General features: G+C 43.4%; 1 protein-coding gene across 5 annotated transcripts in view; it reads left to right on the top strand.

The window, feature by feature from the left end:
- rptor (regulatory associated protein of MTOR, complex 1) overlaps positions 1–14,684 on the top strand; it is a 130,779-nt gene extending 116,095 nt beyond the window's left edge. For all 5 annotated transcript variants that reach the window (XM_058073778.1, XM_058073705.1, XM_058073456.1 and 2 more), the window contains 6 exons: positions 9,141–9,247; positions 11,111–11,238; positions 11,851–11,937; positions 12,005–12,121; positions 13,263–13,392; positions 14,440–14,684. In XM_058073778.1, the coding sequence (XP_057929761.1) occupies positions 9,141–9,247; positions 11,111–11,238; positions 11,851–11,937; positions 12,005–12,121; positions 13,263–13,392; positions 14,440–14,508 (638 nt within the window). In that variant the 3' untranslated portion in view covers positions 14,509–14,684. The remainder of the gene's footprint in view (positions 1–9,140; positions 9,248–11,110; positions 11,239–11,850; positions 11,938–12,004; positions 12,122–13,262; positions 13,393–14,439) is intronic.
- The last annotated feature ends 271 nt before the right edge of the window (positions 14,685–14,955 follow it).

The raw sequence follows: 14,955 nt of genomic DNA, 5'->3' as shown, positions 1-14,955 counted from the left end.
AAGCAACAACTTCAGAACCTTCAGGGTTTGGATCTATGAAGACTGGACCAAAAGCCTGCGTGGTGCCAAATATCTATATGAAATAAATATCTATATCTATATTTCCGTATTATAAATTGCTCCAGAGTGTTTGTCACATCAGTCAGTCCGGTATGCAATGGAACATTCCGTTTGAGCAAGTGGATGAATTATTGTTGCCAGGTGCTTGTCACCAAATAAACAACCCCCCCCCCCCCCCACTTAAATGTTGAATTGAAACGATGTATAGATATTGGATGAGTAGGCCACACCTGCTATACGTTCTACGTTACAGTGACTGCTAGCCAAGAATGTGGAGCATCGCCATCATCATGTGGTCTTTAAAAAGTGCTGACTATGAAGCTGAGGCACGTCTTCCTCGTTGGGGATTATGAAGATGATTAGAGAATTAGGGTTCCCCTTCTCTCCACCTCCGTTAGGGCAGCTCATGTTCATGTCGGTTATTCTTAATGGTCCTGGTCCCTTTGCCCTTGTGGACGCCAGCCCGGTGGTAGAACGTTACCATCAATGCCGCGGCGGCAAAGTCCGAGCGAACGCCTCAACAACGTCATCTCAGCTGAACGTGCATGCTGGGAAAGTCCCCGGCAATCCTGGGAAGGCTTGATGCTGGAGTCCTGGAGGACCTTATCAAAGCAAACGGGATGAAACGAAGAGAGGGAGAGGAGACGTGGGAAGGCTTTAATGAGCTTCAGTGTTTGCGAGTACGAGTACGAGCCCATCGCTGCAGATAAAGAGGGAGCAAAGCCCCTCGTCTTCAGAGAAAGCAGTGGAACACAAATATGAATGCCAAAAGAATAGAAATATATCTTCATGAAATGACTGTAGATGCCATGGCAGGAGGAAGACGAGGACGTGTTTTCATGTTCGAGTCTCAGATCCAAGTTGAACCAGGCAACGCGCATCCTGCTTACATAAGCAGGATGTGTTGATGCCATTCTTGGGGCGGGCTGATCTCAGGCTGATCTCAGGCTGATCTCAGGCTGATCTCAGGCTGATCTCAGGTTGATCTCAGGCTGATCTCAGGCAGAACGCAAGCTTGAATACCCTGAAAAGAGCAGGATGAAGTCATCTCTACTGAGGGGGGGGGGTGATACAGTCATCCCTCGTTTATCCAATCCAATCCAATCCACTTTATTTATATAGCACATTTTATAAACAGAGTTTCCAAAGTGCTGCACAGACGAGTAAAAATAAAAAGTAATAATCCAAAACTAAAAGAGCATTTAAAAAATAAAATAATAAAATAGATATTAAAATATTAAAAACAAGAAACAAAGCAATAAAAGTATAAAAAATAGAACCAATTACAATAAAAAGAAAGAACTAAAAGACTTAGGACCATACGACTCACTACGAGTTAAAAGCCAGAGAATAAAAGTGGCTTTTAAGACGAGACTTAAAGCTTTCGATATTGGGGGCCTTTTTTACTTGGGAGGGGGGAGAGTTCCATAGTTTGGGGCCGACCACAGAAAAGGCTCGGTCTCCCCTGGTCTTAAGTCTCGTCTTGGGCACCACAAGTTGGAGCTGGCCCTCGGACCTCAGTGACCGCGCTGGAGAGTAAACTTGGATGAGGTCCGAGATGTATTTGGGGGCCAGCCCATTCAACGCCTTAAAAACAAACAATAAAATCTTAAAATCAATCCTAAAACGAACAGGCAACCAATGAAGGGAGACTTGAGCCAAGTCCGACCATGATAAGTGAATTTCCACAAAGTACATATGCAGAGAGTATTTGGAGCGTAGAAAACCTTCTAAATACATTTTTTAACATGATTAGAGCCTTGTAGACATGAAATAACACCCCTATAGTCAAGCTCCTAGTCATTTATATTACTCCAAATAGTAACGTGAAATAAAGACATAAATAGAATGTATGTGTGTATCTGTAAATGAGTTCCAGTGTTCCAGTGACACGGACAAGGCGGAATGTCGAGCGTTTAGTTTTACTTTGGCGCGGGTCACGGCTGAAACAGTCGCTGGTGGTTTGATGCAAAGCGTAGGCGTTAAACCACCATGTAGTAGCGGCAGCGAGTCCGCCGTCACAGTCCACAAGCTGTGGACTTTTACTCTTGCCGATGCTTTGGGGGAGCAGCAGGGGGTGTGGGGGGGGGGGGCGTCAAACACCGCTAATGATGAGGGGAATAGCGGGAATATAAAAAAAGATGGTGGTATCTGTGGAAGAGTCCTTGATAAAAATATATCTATGTAATAACAGTGGTATACGATACCGACAAGATACTGCTGTAAGTGATGATGATAATGGGGGGGGGGGGGGTTCTCGAGCGATGAGGAAGAGTATCACGAGTTAAGCATTAACATTTTGATGAGAGGAATCTGATAAAGGGCCGCACGGTGGTAGAGTGGTTAGCATATGGGCTACGCTGTCAGGAGATCGGGAAGACCTGGGTTCTAATCTCTGCTTGGGAATCTCTGTGTGGAGTTTCCATGTTATCTCCGTGCATGCATGAGTTTTCCCCCCACATTCCGAAAACATGTATGTTAGGTTCATTGGCCACTCTAAATTGTTAGTGTGAATGGTTGTTTGTCTATATGTGCCTTGTGATTGGCTGGCAGTATCGCAGTCCCGATATTCTATTTTTATTTTTTTTACTTGCTCACTGAATGATTTAGTGACTTTGCTTTGAGTGTGTTGGCCACGCTTGGCGTCCCAATAAAACACGGAACAAAAGGCAAGGACCAAATGGTGGTCTTGCAGCACAACGTAGGAACTTAGCTGGATTATCCAGAGATGAACATCATGGATAATAAGGAACGTTCAAGGAGGAATAATAGAATGAATGCTTTTCTCCTATTTTGTGTGTCGGAATCTCCTCTCCATCCGTCTCGCTAGAACCCGCATTCCCTCATCACGGAGCCGCCGGCTTCAAAAGGAACACCCCCTCTCTTCCCGTTGCTTCGGAGTTGAACCAACATCAAAAGTGCCCCCCATGCGACTGCCAATGTGTCGCTGACTGAGCACGCGTCTGTCAAGTGTTTTTTTCTTTTTCGACACGTAATCCCCCCCCCCCCCCCCACCCGTGCCCTGATTACCGAGGCTGCGATGCCTGAGCGGCCAGATGATGTCACAGGGGAGGATTTGAAGCAACCGCAGGGGGGCTGGGATTTCCTGACAACACGAATAGATGAGAGGAGTAGAAAGACGCCATTCCCGGATGCTTCCGTTTTGTTGAGTCACAACTCCCAAAAGAAGGCAGCATGAGAGCAGCCATGACGCCGCCGCAACCCTGCTAGGTGGGTTTTTTTGGACCCCGACTGTCATGAACGTACGAAAACGAGAAATGCAAAAAATATTCAAGGCCTTTGATTTATTGGAATGGTTGCCTCGTTGGTCGTTTTCTTGAAACATAAATATGATTGGAACTAAAGCTAACCAATGTATCAGTTCATATCCATCAGTTTTAATACACATTTATCCAAAACTGAATGAAACTGGCAATGATGTAAGGTGGAACCTGGCTCAGCTAGCTTACCCCAAAATGTTGCCCCGGTTTGCATGCAACCTCCGGTCAGCGTGCCATATAATGTTAGCATAGACTGTGAGTCCAGCTGGGTTTTGAATATATTTTTATCACCAACCGTCCTTGTTAGTAGCCTGTTTGCTAACGCCTGGAAACAGGAACGGTTGACTTTGCGCCTCAAAAATGTTCACACAAAACACGTTTTTATATTTTTACATGCCAAGAGTAATTGTGAATTCCTAGAAATGATGAATAAAAGAGACAAATGAACAGTTAAGGTTACTTTTACCTTCATTGAATATTGATATGATTTTTGGCAAAGTGACGATGTGGCGGCAACATGGACGCCACCTTCTTGTTTTGCCATGAGTTATCGCTTGAATTCACTAGTGTTTCTAAAATTCAAACTGAGGCTAAAAAGTCTGCAATGCCGACCCACCATTTTGGGTCATTTGAATGTACTGCATTTTGACATACTGTGCGTACAATGCAAAGTACACTACTTGAGGAAGCCTACAAATACGTACTTAGAACCTCGAAGCAGAGAAGCCAGCTAGCAGACCGGAGCAACCAAGAGAATAATCTGGCGTCTTCTGCCCAAGTCACCAGACTAAGACGCCTGACACGTAGAGCAGGGAACAGGAACTGCCACCTGGAAAACAGGAAGTCGCCAAAATAAGTGTGTTGGGATGCAGAAAGCAGAAAGTGACAGAAAGCCTGGTTCTGTCGCACATTAGCGTGGTGACAAAGCGGTGCAGGGATTGAGAGATGGTTATTGATTGCGGAGGAAATTGGAAGGAAAGGGTAGGAGGAAATGACTCCTGGTAGGAGGTAGTGACTCATGGTAGCAGGAAATGAAGCGTGCTCCGTTCTATGATGGGTGTCAAGTGGACAGGAAAGGATGTTGTTATGTGAAAGTATTGGCTTTCTATGCTGGAGTGCCTCCCATATTTCCATTGTACTCCCTCAACGTGACCAGTAGAAGAAGACCTTATGGTTTTCTTTAAGGCAGGGGTGCTCCCACTTTTTCAGCATGCGAGCTACTTTTAAAATGACCGAGTCAAAATGATCTACCCACTACAAAAATGCAAAACATCTATTTATTGTCAAATGTATTGAGGATTATTTGTACGTACAATGTATGTTGATGTACCTTACATAACCAAATGAGCCAATATTGCAAAACACACATAATTAACTATTAACATTTTTTGTAATTACCTGAGTTTACTTTGATGACTTGCACTGAATTGAACCAGCCAGGGATGCATAGTCCCGGACAGTAGCTGCTGATAGCCAGGTTAGCCAGGTTAGCCAGGATAGCCAGGTTAGCCAGGATAGCCAGGATAGCCAGGTTAGCCAGGATAGCCAGGTTAGCCAGGATAGCCAGGTTAGCCAGGATAGCCAGGTTAGCCAGGCAAACGCACTTCGAAAAAGACATTGTGAAAAAAAAGTCCACCTCCCATTCCGTATGGAAGTGATATGTTTTTTGCCTTTTTACTTGGTCCAGTTTTTGCCTTTTTACTTGGTCCAGCTCCTTCACTCATTTTAGTGACCATAAACTTTAGCGAGGGCTTAAAATCTGACGCAATTGGCCGACTAGCTTAGCACTTTGCATCGTTGTTTACGCATGAGCGGTGACCTAAAGGTCAAAATTCAGTTGTCATCTGACTGGTTGTCCTGTATGTCAATCAAGTAACGGGGATGGATGATAGGCTGACATCGTAAGTTCTGCTGCACTTAGAGACGTTGTTTGATTTGATTGGTCGCCCGAAGGGCAACATTCAGTTGTCATCTGAATGGCTGCCCTGTATATCAATCAAGTGACGGCATTGATGCTGGGATGATATTTTTTTAATGTCACGCCGCGATCGACCAGCGATCGACCAGTACCACCTCCGCGATCGACCGGTAGATCGCGATCGACTTAATGAGCACCCCTGATTTAAGGTGTCAAAAAGCGACACTGAAAAGCTGGGGCCGAGTGGCCAGACATCAGATCTCAAATCTGCTGGAACAGATGGTCTTGCCTTTGGGGGGGGGGTACGTTTTGGTTTGTTGCACAGATGAAAAATACAACAGTCACAATAACTGCAACAGCTAAAGTTTGTGGAAGGGAAGAGAAAGAACTAAAAAAAAAAAAAAAAAAAGAAGAAGGGTTGTTCCATAGATTCTCCTTTGCCTCATCGGAGGCAGCGTTTGTGGAGAGCCTTGGTTCTGCAGTCAGTCTGACGTCTCCCCGTGGTGATCATAACAGGAAGGATGCAGGAGCTCATGAATGTTCTTTTAGATGTGCCAAACCTTTATTAACATCTAAGAGGCTTCATAGAAAAAGACGTATCCAAAAGAAATCATATTTTGCGTGCATGTATGAGGTCTACTTAGGGGTGTCCAAAGTGCAGCCCTGGAATACTTACAGTACCTTGCCGTATTTTTGATGATTTAAAACGTCTTTCCTCGGCACGTTGATTTCACCTCATCGGCCAGGATCTTCTTACGCGACCGCCGTCACAGTTAGCAGCATACACAGCGACAACACTTAAAATGGCCCCCGCTCCTTGGGATGGCTGTGTCTTCCAGCACAAGACGTGTTTTCCAGTCCGCTGACAACAAAGGACGCCTCGTTGAGTCTTGGTAGCGAAATAGAGAGCTAGGCATCCACGCTTCCACGCTTCTGTCGATGAGTGGCGCTGAGATGAACCGCTGGCGAGGCGTCGTGTTCGTCCGCCGGATAAAAAATACTTCTGGCTGTTTGCTGCCACAATAATAATATTGCTGTCACTTACGTTAATGTAGAAGTCCGTCATGTAAATGGAACACTGTTGCCGGTTTTGAGGGCGGGGGGGGGGGGGGGGGGGGGTGTGAGGGTTTAAGCATCAAAATACATATTTCCCATGACGTCCATTGCTCATATTACTTGTTTTTGTGTGTTAGAATGCACAGAAAAGGGAAATAAATATGTTTGTGTTTCACATAAGGATTGGGAATGATGGGCAAAATTCCCCCCAACATGTGCAGGAATAAATCAATTAAAAACGACAAAAATGGAGGAAAAAAGACCGAAGTTGACGCTATAGAATTTTCACCAATATCATAAAGCTGAGATGCGTTTGTTTAGTTTTTTTGCTAAATATCTGAGTGACCCCCCCAGTTTTCAGTAAGTGGCCCTCGGTGCAAAATGGACTGCCCTGGTTTACATGAATGGTTTGGTCTGGAAGTAAAGATGAGACTAAATGTGAGAACGTACGTACATACAGTACCCCATCTTTACTCCAGGATACCAGAATATTAAGCTGTTTGCTGAGTTTCTACGCTAGAGGAAAGATACTAGTACTGTTGGAAGTGGTACTAGTACTGTTGGAAGTGGTACTAGTACTGTTGGAAGTGATACTAGTACTGTTGGAAGTGGTACTAGTACTGTTGGAAGTGGTACTAGTACTGTTGGAAGTGGTACTAGTACTGTTGGAAGTGATACTAGTACTGTCGGAAGTGATACTAGTACTGTCGGAAGTGGTACTAGTACTGTCGGAAGTGATACTAGTACTGTTGGAAGTGATACTAGTACTGTTGGAAGTGATACTAGTACTGTTGGAAGTGGTACTAGTACTGTCGGAAGTGGTACTAGTACTGTTGGAAGTGGTACTAGTACTGTTGGAAGTGGTACTAGTACTGTTGGAAGTGATACTAGTACTGTCGGAAGTGGTACTAGTACTGTCGGAAGTGATACTAGTACTGTCGGAAGTGATACTAGTACTGTCGGAAGTGGTACTAGTACTGTCGGAAGTGATACTAGTACTGTCGGAAGTGGTACTAGTACTGTCGGAAGTGGTACTAGTACTGTCGGAAGTGATACTAGTACTGTCGGAAGTGGTACTAGTACTGTCGGAAGTGGTACTAGTACTGTCGGAAGTGGTACTAGTACTGTCGGAAGTGATACTAGTACTGTCGGAAGTGGTACTAGTACTGTCGGAAGTGATACTAGTACTGTCGGAAGTGGTACTAGTACTGTTGGAAGTGGTACTAGTACTGTTGGAAGTGATACTAGTACTGTTGGAAGTGGTACTAGTACTGTTGGAAGTGGTACTAGTACTGTTGGAAGCGGTACTAGTACTGTTGGAAGCGGTACTAGTACTGTTGGAAGTGGTACTAGTACTGTTGGAAGTGATACTAGTACTGTTGGAAGTGATACTAGTACTGTTGGAAGTGATACTAGTACTGTTGGAAGTGGTACTAGTACTGTTGGAAGTGATACTAGTACTGTTGGAAGTGATACTAGTACTGTTGGAAGTGGTACTAGTACTGTTGGAAGTGGTACTAGTACTGTTGGAAGTGGTACTAGTACTGTTGGAAGTGGTACTAGTACTGTCGGAAGTGGTACTAGTACTGTCGGAAGTGATACTAGTACTGTCGGAAGTGGTACTAGTACTGTCGGAAGTGATACTAGTACTGTCGGAAGTGGTACTAGTACTGTCGGAAGTGATACTAGTACTGTCGGAAGTGGTACTAGTACTGTCGGAAGTGGTACTAGTACTGTCGGAAGTGATACTAGTACTGTTGGAAGTGGTACTAGTACTGTTGGAAGTGGTACTAGTACTGTTGGAAGCGGTACTAGTACTGTTGGAAGCGGTACTAGTACTGTTGGAAGTGGTACTAGTACTGTTGGAAGTGGTACTAGTACTGTTGGAAGTGGTACTAGTACTGTTGGAAGTGGTACTAGTACTGTTGGAAGTGGTACTAGTACTGTTGGAAGTGGTACTAGTACTGTCGGAAGTGGTACTAGTACTGTCGGAAGTGATACTAGTACTGTCGGAAGTGATACTAGTACTGTCGGAAGTGGTACTAGTACTGTCGGAAGTGGTACTAGTACTGTCGGAAGTGGTACTAGTACTGTCGGAAGTGGTACTAGTACTGTCGGAAGTGATACTAGTACTGTTGGAAGTGATACTAGTACTGTCGGAAGTGGTACTAGTACTGTCGGAAGTGGTACTAGTACTGTTGGAAGTGATACTAGTACTGTTGGAAGTGGTACTAGTACTGTTGGAAGTGGTACTAGTACTGTTGGAAGTGATACTAGTACTGTTGGAAGTGATACTAGTACTGTGGGAAGTGATACTAGTACTGTTGGAAGTGGTACTAGTACTGTTGGAAGTGGTACTAGTACTGTTGGAAGTGGTACTACTAAGTGTGAAGTTTGTCACGTTGCTGTTTTGTTGGATAAAATGATTCACTGCATATGATGTTCTCCCGTTACGTGGCTGTGTAGTATGTGTGTATTAGTACAAGCTTCAATGCATAGCTGGTGCATCATTAACAAGGTTAGTTTTGATCCATGTTGTTGTCTTCATCAGTTGGACCTCAGCATCATGGACTGGTCCTTCATGGGCTTTTGCCAACAGATTGAATTGTTTGGCAAAGCAGAACCTTCTCAAATGAAAACAGTGGAATGTGTTTGTAGTTCACGTGTGTAAACAACACTTTTATGTATTTCTGTTTGCATCGTGATCAATGTTGTTTCATTCAATCCATGTTTTGCTGTCCGCCATTTTGTATCGCAGCTTTTGTGTTTTTTTTTGTGCAGAATTGTGCGCGTTGACCATATCGAGTGTGTCATCCTCTCTCAAGGTGCAGGCATGGTTGTGGACTGGGAGCAGGAAACTGGTCTCCTGATGACGTCTGGAGACGTTAGGATTATTCGAATCTGGGACACTGACCGAGAGATGAAGGTCCAGGTACGTGGAAGTCCTCTTGGTGTCTTCTAGGGCGGCACAAAGCTGAATAAGAAAACTGCTGGCCGGTCATTCTCCTGGAAGTTCTCAAGGAATTACAGAGTAACCTAGGTTTCATCTTTTTCTACACACCCATCCATCTTCTCTGGCTTACCCAGGTTCGGGTTGCCGGGTGTAATACCCGAAGCAGGGAAGCCCAGGCTTTCTTTTCCCCAGCCGCTTCGTCTACTCTAGCTCCTGAGGTACTCGGATCCTGTGGTCTTCCCAGGCCAGTTGAGAGACATAGTCTCTCCAACATGTCCAAGGTCTTCCCCAAGGCCTCCTTCCTGTCCAACGTGCCCTGAACACCTCCCCAGGGAGGCGTCCAGGGGGCGTCCTGACCTGAAGGGAGAGCCCAGTCACCGTATGGGGGAAAACTAATTTGGTCCGCTTGTACCTGCGATCTTCTTCTATTGGTCGCCACCCAAAGCTCATGACCATCGCTGAGGGTAGGAATGGAGCTCGACTGGTCAACTGAGAGCTTTGCCTTCGGCTCATCTCCGTCCGCACCACAATGGACCGATGAAGAGTCCGCACCAGTTTGACCCCCAGGTACTTAAAGTCCTCCACTGGGGGCATCTGGAGGATCTCATCCGCACTCCATCCTCATCTCGGCCACTTCTCACTCGCCTGCAAACCCATCCGGTGAGCATCGAAGGTCACGGCTTGATGAAGCCAGCAGGACCTCAGAATCAGAATCAGTAAGAAACGTAAATGTACGGAAATCCAATCCATCCGCTCCAGACAGAACTTATGGAACATAATCATCGTTTCATATGCAGAAAACAACGTGAAATACATCTCAAAGGGTAAAAGAACATCTAACATCAGGTGCAAACATCATTCCACACACGGGTCCACCAAACTTGGTGTTGTGTGTCTCCATTAAATATAACAGACAGTACCGTTGTACTTTGCTAATGCTAATTACTGCTAATTACCTCCTTTTTTGCAGTTCTGACACTTGCAATATTTTTGCAGCTTTCTTTGATATAAAAAAATACATAAATTCCTTTAACACCCAAAAACCAAAATCTCTTCTTCTCCCTAATTAGCACCATATCCTGATGAGGCGCTCATTAGGGGGAACAAAGGAGACTGATTTGAGTTGTTCATCGTTCTGTGTGCGTTCTATGAAGAAATAAACCACCCACACATGAAGATGATCAAAGGATTCCCTGGCCGGAATCTGTCTATAGTGTCCCACCTGTCCAAGGACCACTGCTGTTCCTCACCAATGCATGGGTGCCCTGTTTGGTCACGGTGTCGCCGTACTGGACCACCGTGTGGAAAAATCAACACATCATTTTCATCCAATACAGAGTGCACAAAAACCAACGTTCCACTGTAACATATATTATTATTATTAATATATAATATAATATTATGCAACGAGGGAGTCCAAACTTTTTCCAGTGAAAACCACTGAAAGATGAAAGATATTATAAAAGTTGTTTTTTTTTTTTTTTATTAAAAATGATGCAGAAACTTGTACTATGTCAATGATTACTTTCTTTTTCCTTATTGCTTGAAGTGCAGTATTAATAGTAGTACCTTGTGGCCCCGTTTCCTGTCTCCTGAACAATGGCGGCGCCCTGTTGTCATCTTATCCACCTGTCCTGGTCCGCTTACGGGTTTCACCGGGTGGACGCCGTCCGCCCAAACAGGATACTGTAACCAAGGCCAAGACCACTTCTCACATAACTGCTGTATTGTTATTGATACTCTTGTTACTGTCGGGTAAATATCACAATAATACAATGTCTTCCTGTGTGTGTGTGTACGTGTGTGTACATGTGTGTGTGTGTACATGTGTGTGTGAATCAGGACATCCCAACGGGAGCAGACAGCTGCGTGACCAGCCTGTCGTGTGATTCCCAGCGTTCGCTCATTGTGGCCGGTCTGGGCGACGGATCAGTGCGGGTCTTTGACCGGAGGATGGGTCCCAATGAATGGTAAAGAGCCTCCATTTTATTTAACCTCAGTGGATGTCCCCGCTCGCTTCGTGTTCTTCCTCTTCATTTATGGTTTCATTTTCATTTTAACGGCCTTGTCATTATGTGAACCCTTCCAGCAGCAGTGCCATTGTGCATGAAGTGTACATTATTCATGTGTCTAATATACATTTCCACGGGGTGCTGTCATGTAAAGCACCCTGTGAACAAAGCGCTTGGTTTCCTTCCTGTGGTCCAACACTGCCACCTGGCGTTGGTACAGCACCATTACACTCCATGCCAGCAACGCTCTATATTAACGTGAGAGCGTTTTGACATGTTACATGTAACAAACAGCAAAGATAAATGTAGTGGAATAGTCCCAATATTAATGACTTGCCTCTAGCAGTTATTATTTACTAACCATGTACATGACATTCACATGTTGGTGTGAACGGGACCATCCCAAACATCATTGATCACCCAGAGGGGAAAGCAGACCCGTGTTGGCCTTTCACAGCCATGATGTTTGCTTTTGGAATTATTCACTTTTGGTTTCTACATGTTTTCCACCCACTGGACACCCACTCACCCACTCAGCCACTGAAGCCTTGACTTTGTTTGTGTGCGTAGTCGCATCATGACCTACAGGGAGCACAACGCCTGGGTGGTCAAAGCTCACCTCCAGAAGGACACGGACGGCCACATCATCAGCGTCAGGTGGGCTTCTCTTCCACGGCCGAGCAGACTCCGTCTTCCGTCATGACCTCTTGTCTTTTTCCTTCAGTGTCAACGGAGATGTTCGATTCTTCGAACCCCGCACGCCGGACTCCATCAATGTGCTGCAGACGGTGAAAGGGTTAACGGCGCTGGACATCCACCCGCAGGCTAACCTGTTAGCTTGGTGAGCGTGTGGGATCGTCCTTGGGTTGGAAACCCGGGACACACGCTTGTTGTCCGCTTAAAGAGACGCTAGCAGTCAGTCGTGTGGCGAGGTTCATGGGGGGGGTTGACGTGAATTTTTTTTATAATTTACTAATAATAATTAATAACTAATAATAACAATAGTAATGTTGCCAATAAGTGTATTCTTGTAAATTTACTACTTTATTCTCGTAATATAACAAGAAAAAAAGACAAGTTCTATGACAACAAAAATATATAAATATAAAATATTTAAATATATGATAAAAAAAATCAGAATATTATGATATATGTATATTTTTATTATTATTATTTATTTATTCTTGTAAATTTAGGACTTTATTTTCGTAATATGCCAAAATTTTTTGTGTAAATTTACCACTGCATTCTTGTAATAGAACAACTTTTTCTCATAAATTTACAATTTTTATTCTTTTGAATTCACAACTTTATTCTCGTAATATTGCAGTGTTTTTCTAATATTGTAGTATTACCACTCGTAAATTCACGGGAATATAGTCTTAGTCACAAGAAAAAAAACTTGTACTGTTACAAGAATACAAAAATTAACGAGAAAGAACTCGTAATATTACAAGAATGAAGTCGTAAATTTAGGGGGGAAGAAACTACATCCAACTTTATTCTTGTAATGTTAGGGAAAAAATTAATATGAGAATAAAGGTGTACATTTATGAGAAAAAATTCTATAAAAAATATTTCTGAGTTTATTCATTTTAGTTATTTTCTCATAAATTTACAACTTTATTCTCATAATATTTAAAACATTTTCTTGTAAATTTACAAGTCACAATATCAAAAGAATAAAGTTGTAAATTTACGAGGAAAAACGTCAACATGCTAACCACTCGGTCATGGTAAACAATATTTGTATAAAAATATGAAGCGGTGATGGAGGACTATATATATATATATATATATATATATATATATATATATATATATATATATATATATATATATATATATATATATATATATATATATATATATATATATATATATATATATATATATATATATATATACACTTGTGTCTACAGGTTTGACTCCCACCTCTTAAGTGAAGTTGTGACTCTTTGTGTTGTCTCTCCGCCCCCCAGTGGATCCATGAACCAGTTCATCGCGCTGTACAACACCAATGGCGACGTGATCAGCAACATCAAATACTACGATGGATTCATGGGACAACGAATCGGGGCCATCAGCTGCTTGGCCTTCCATCCTCACTGGGTAAGAAGACAGAAGCTCAGCGGTGAAGCACATGCAACATAAATCCCATCTTGGTGTTTGTACAAGGTCTACGTGGAGGATCTGGACATGATATGAAAATATACATAGTTGTATACTTAGCGGCTGGTTAGGAGTAAACGCTACGGTACAATCCAGGGTATTTATGTCTTGCATTTCTAAGGACAAAAATGTCCATTTATGTGTGGACCAAAACACATCATTTTTATGTACACGTCTTGTGGACATATAAATACTGGTTATCCAATCCAATCCAATCCACTTTATTTATATAGCACATTTTATAAACAGAGTTTCCAAAGTGCTGCACAGACGAGTAAAAATAAAAAGTAATAATCCAAAACTAAAAGAGCATTTAAGAAATAAAATAATAAAATAGATATTAAAATATTAAAAACAAGAAACAAAGCAATAAAAATATAAAAAATAAAACCAATTACAATAAAAACGAAGAACTAAAAGACTTAGGACCATACGACTCACTATGAGTTAAAAGCCAGAGAATAAAAGTGGCTTTTAAGACGAGACTTAAAGCTTTCGATATTGGGGGCCTTTTTTACTTGGGAGGGGGGAGAGTTCCATAGTTTGGGGCCGACCACAGAAAAGGCTCGGTCCCCCCTGGTCTTAAGTCTCGTCTTGGGCACCACAAGTTGGAGCTGGCCCTCGGACCTCAGTGACCACGCTGGAGAGTAAACTTGGATGAGGTCCGAGGACAAAAATGTCCATTTATGTGTGGACCAAAACACATCATTGTTTATGTACACGTCTTGTGGACATATAAATACTGGTTATGAATACCATCAATACCATACTGGTTATGAATACCATCAATACCATACTGGTTATGAATACCATCAATACCATACTGGTTATGAATACCATCAATACCATACTGGTTATGAATACCATCAATACCATACTGGTTATGAATACCATCAATACCATACTGGTTAAAACCAGTTCATTTTGGATGAAGTGCTATTCTGCACCAGAACATGACGATGGTCTCCTCTGCTTTGTGTCCTCCAGCCCCACCTGGCGGTGGGCAGCAACGACTACTACATGTCCATCTACTCCACAGAGAAGAGGCTCAGATAACATGCCCCCCCATGCCCCCCCCCATCCGAGCCCGGCCAACCCAGAATGACTGTAGACATTGAGCGGCGGGATGTAAATCATGTTGTACATATGCAAGCAGCCCCTGAATGTTGTCGCCACGGCTGCTGACAAACACCATATTATTATTATAATAATAATCTTTATTATTATTGTTATTATGAAGCTAATGATTGTAGACTTAGCAGTGCTGAGGAGTGTGAATATTTAAATAGAGGTGGTATTTTAAAGAAGCGGTACTCGCCAATCACCCCGCAGCCAACATTAGTACCTGAACCCCCCCCCCCCCCGACCCCCCCACAGACAGAAAGGTGCTCGCTAATCCAGCCAACATTAGTACCTGAACCCCCCCCCTCTGACCCCCCCACAGACAGAAAGGTGCTCGCTAACCCAGCCAACATTAGTACCTGAACCCCCCCCCTCTGACCC

Source organism: Doryrhamphus excisus, chromosome 1, assembly GCF_030265055.1.
Source record: "Doryrhamphus excisus isolate RoL2022-K1 chromosome 1, RoL_Dexc_1.0, whole genome shotgun sequence".
In the NCBI taxonomy this organism is placed as follows: Eukaryota; Metazoa; Chordata; class Actinopteri; order Syngnathiformes; family Syngnathidae; genus Doryrhamphus; species Doryrhamphus excisus.
Note: the sequence above shows the minus strand (reverse complement) of the source record. Positions and strands in the feature narration are given on the sequence as shown.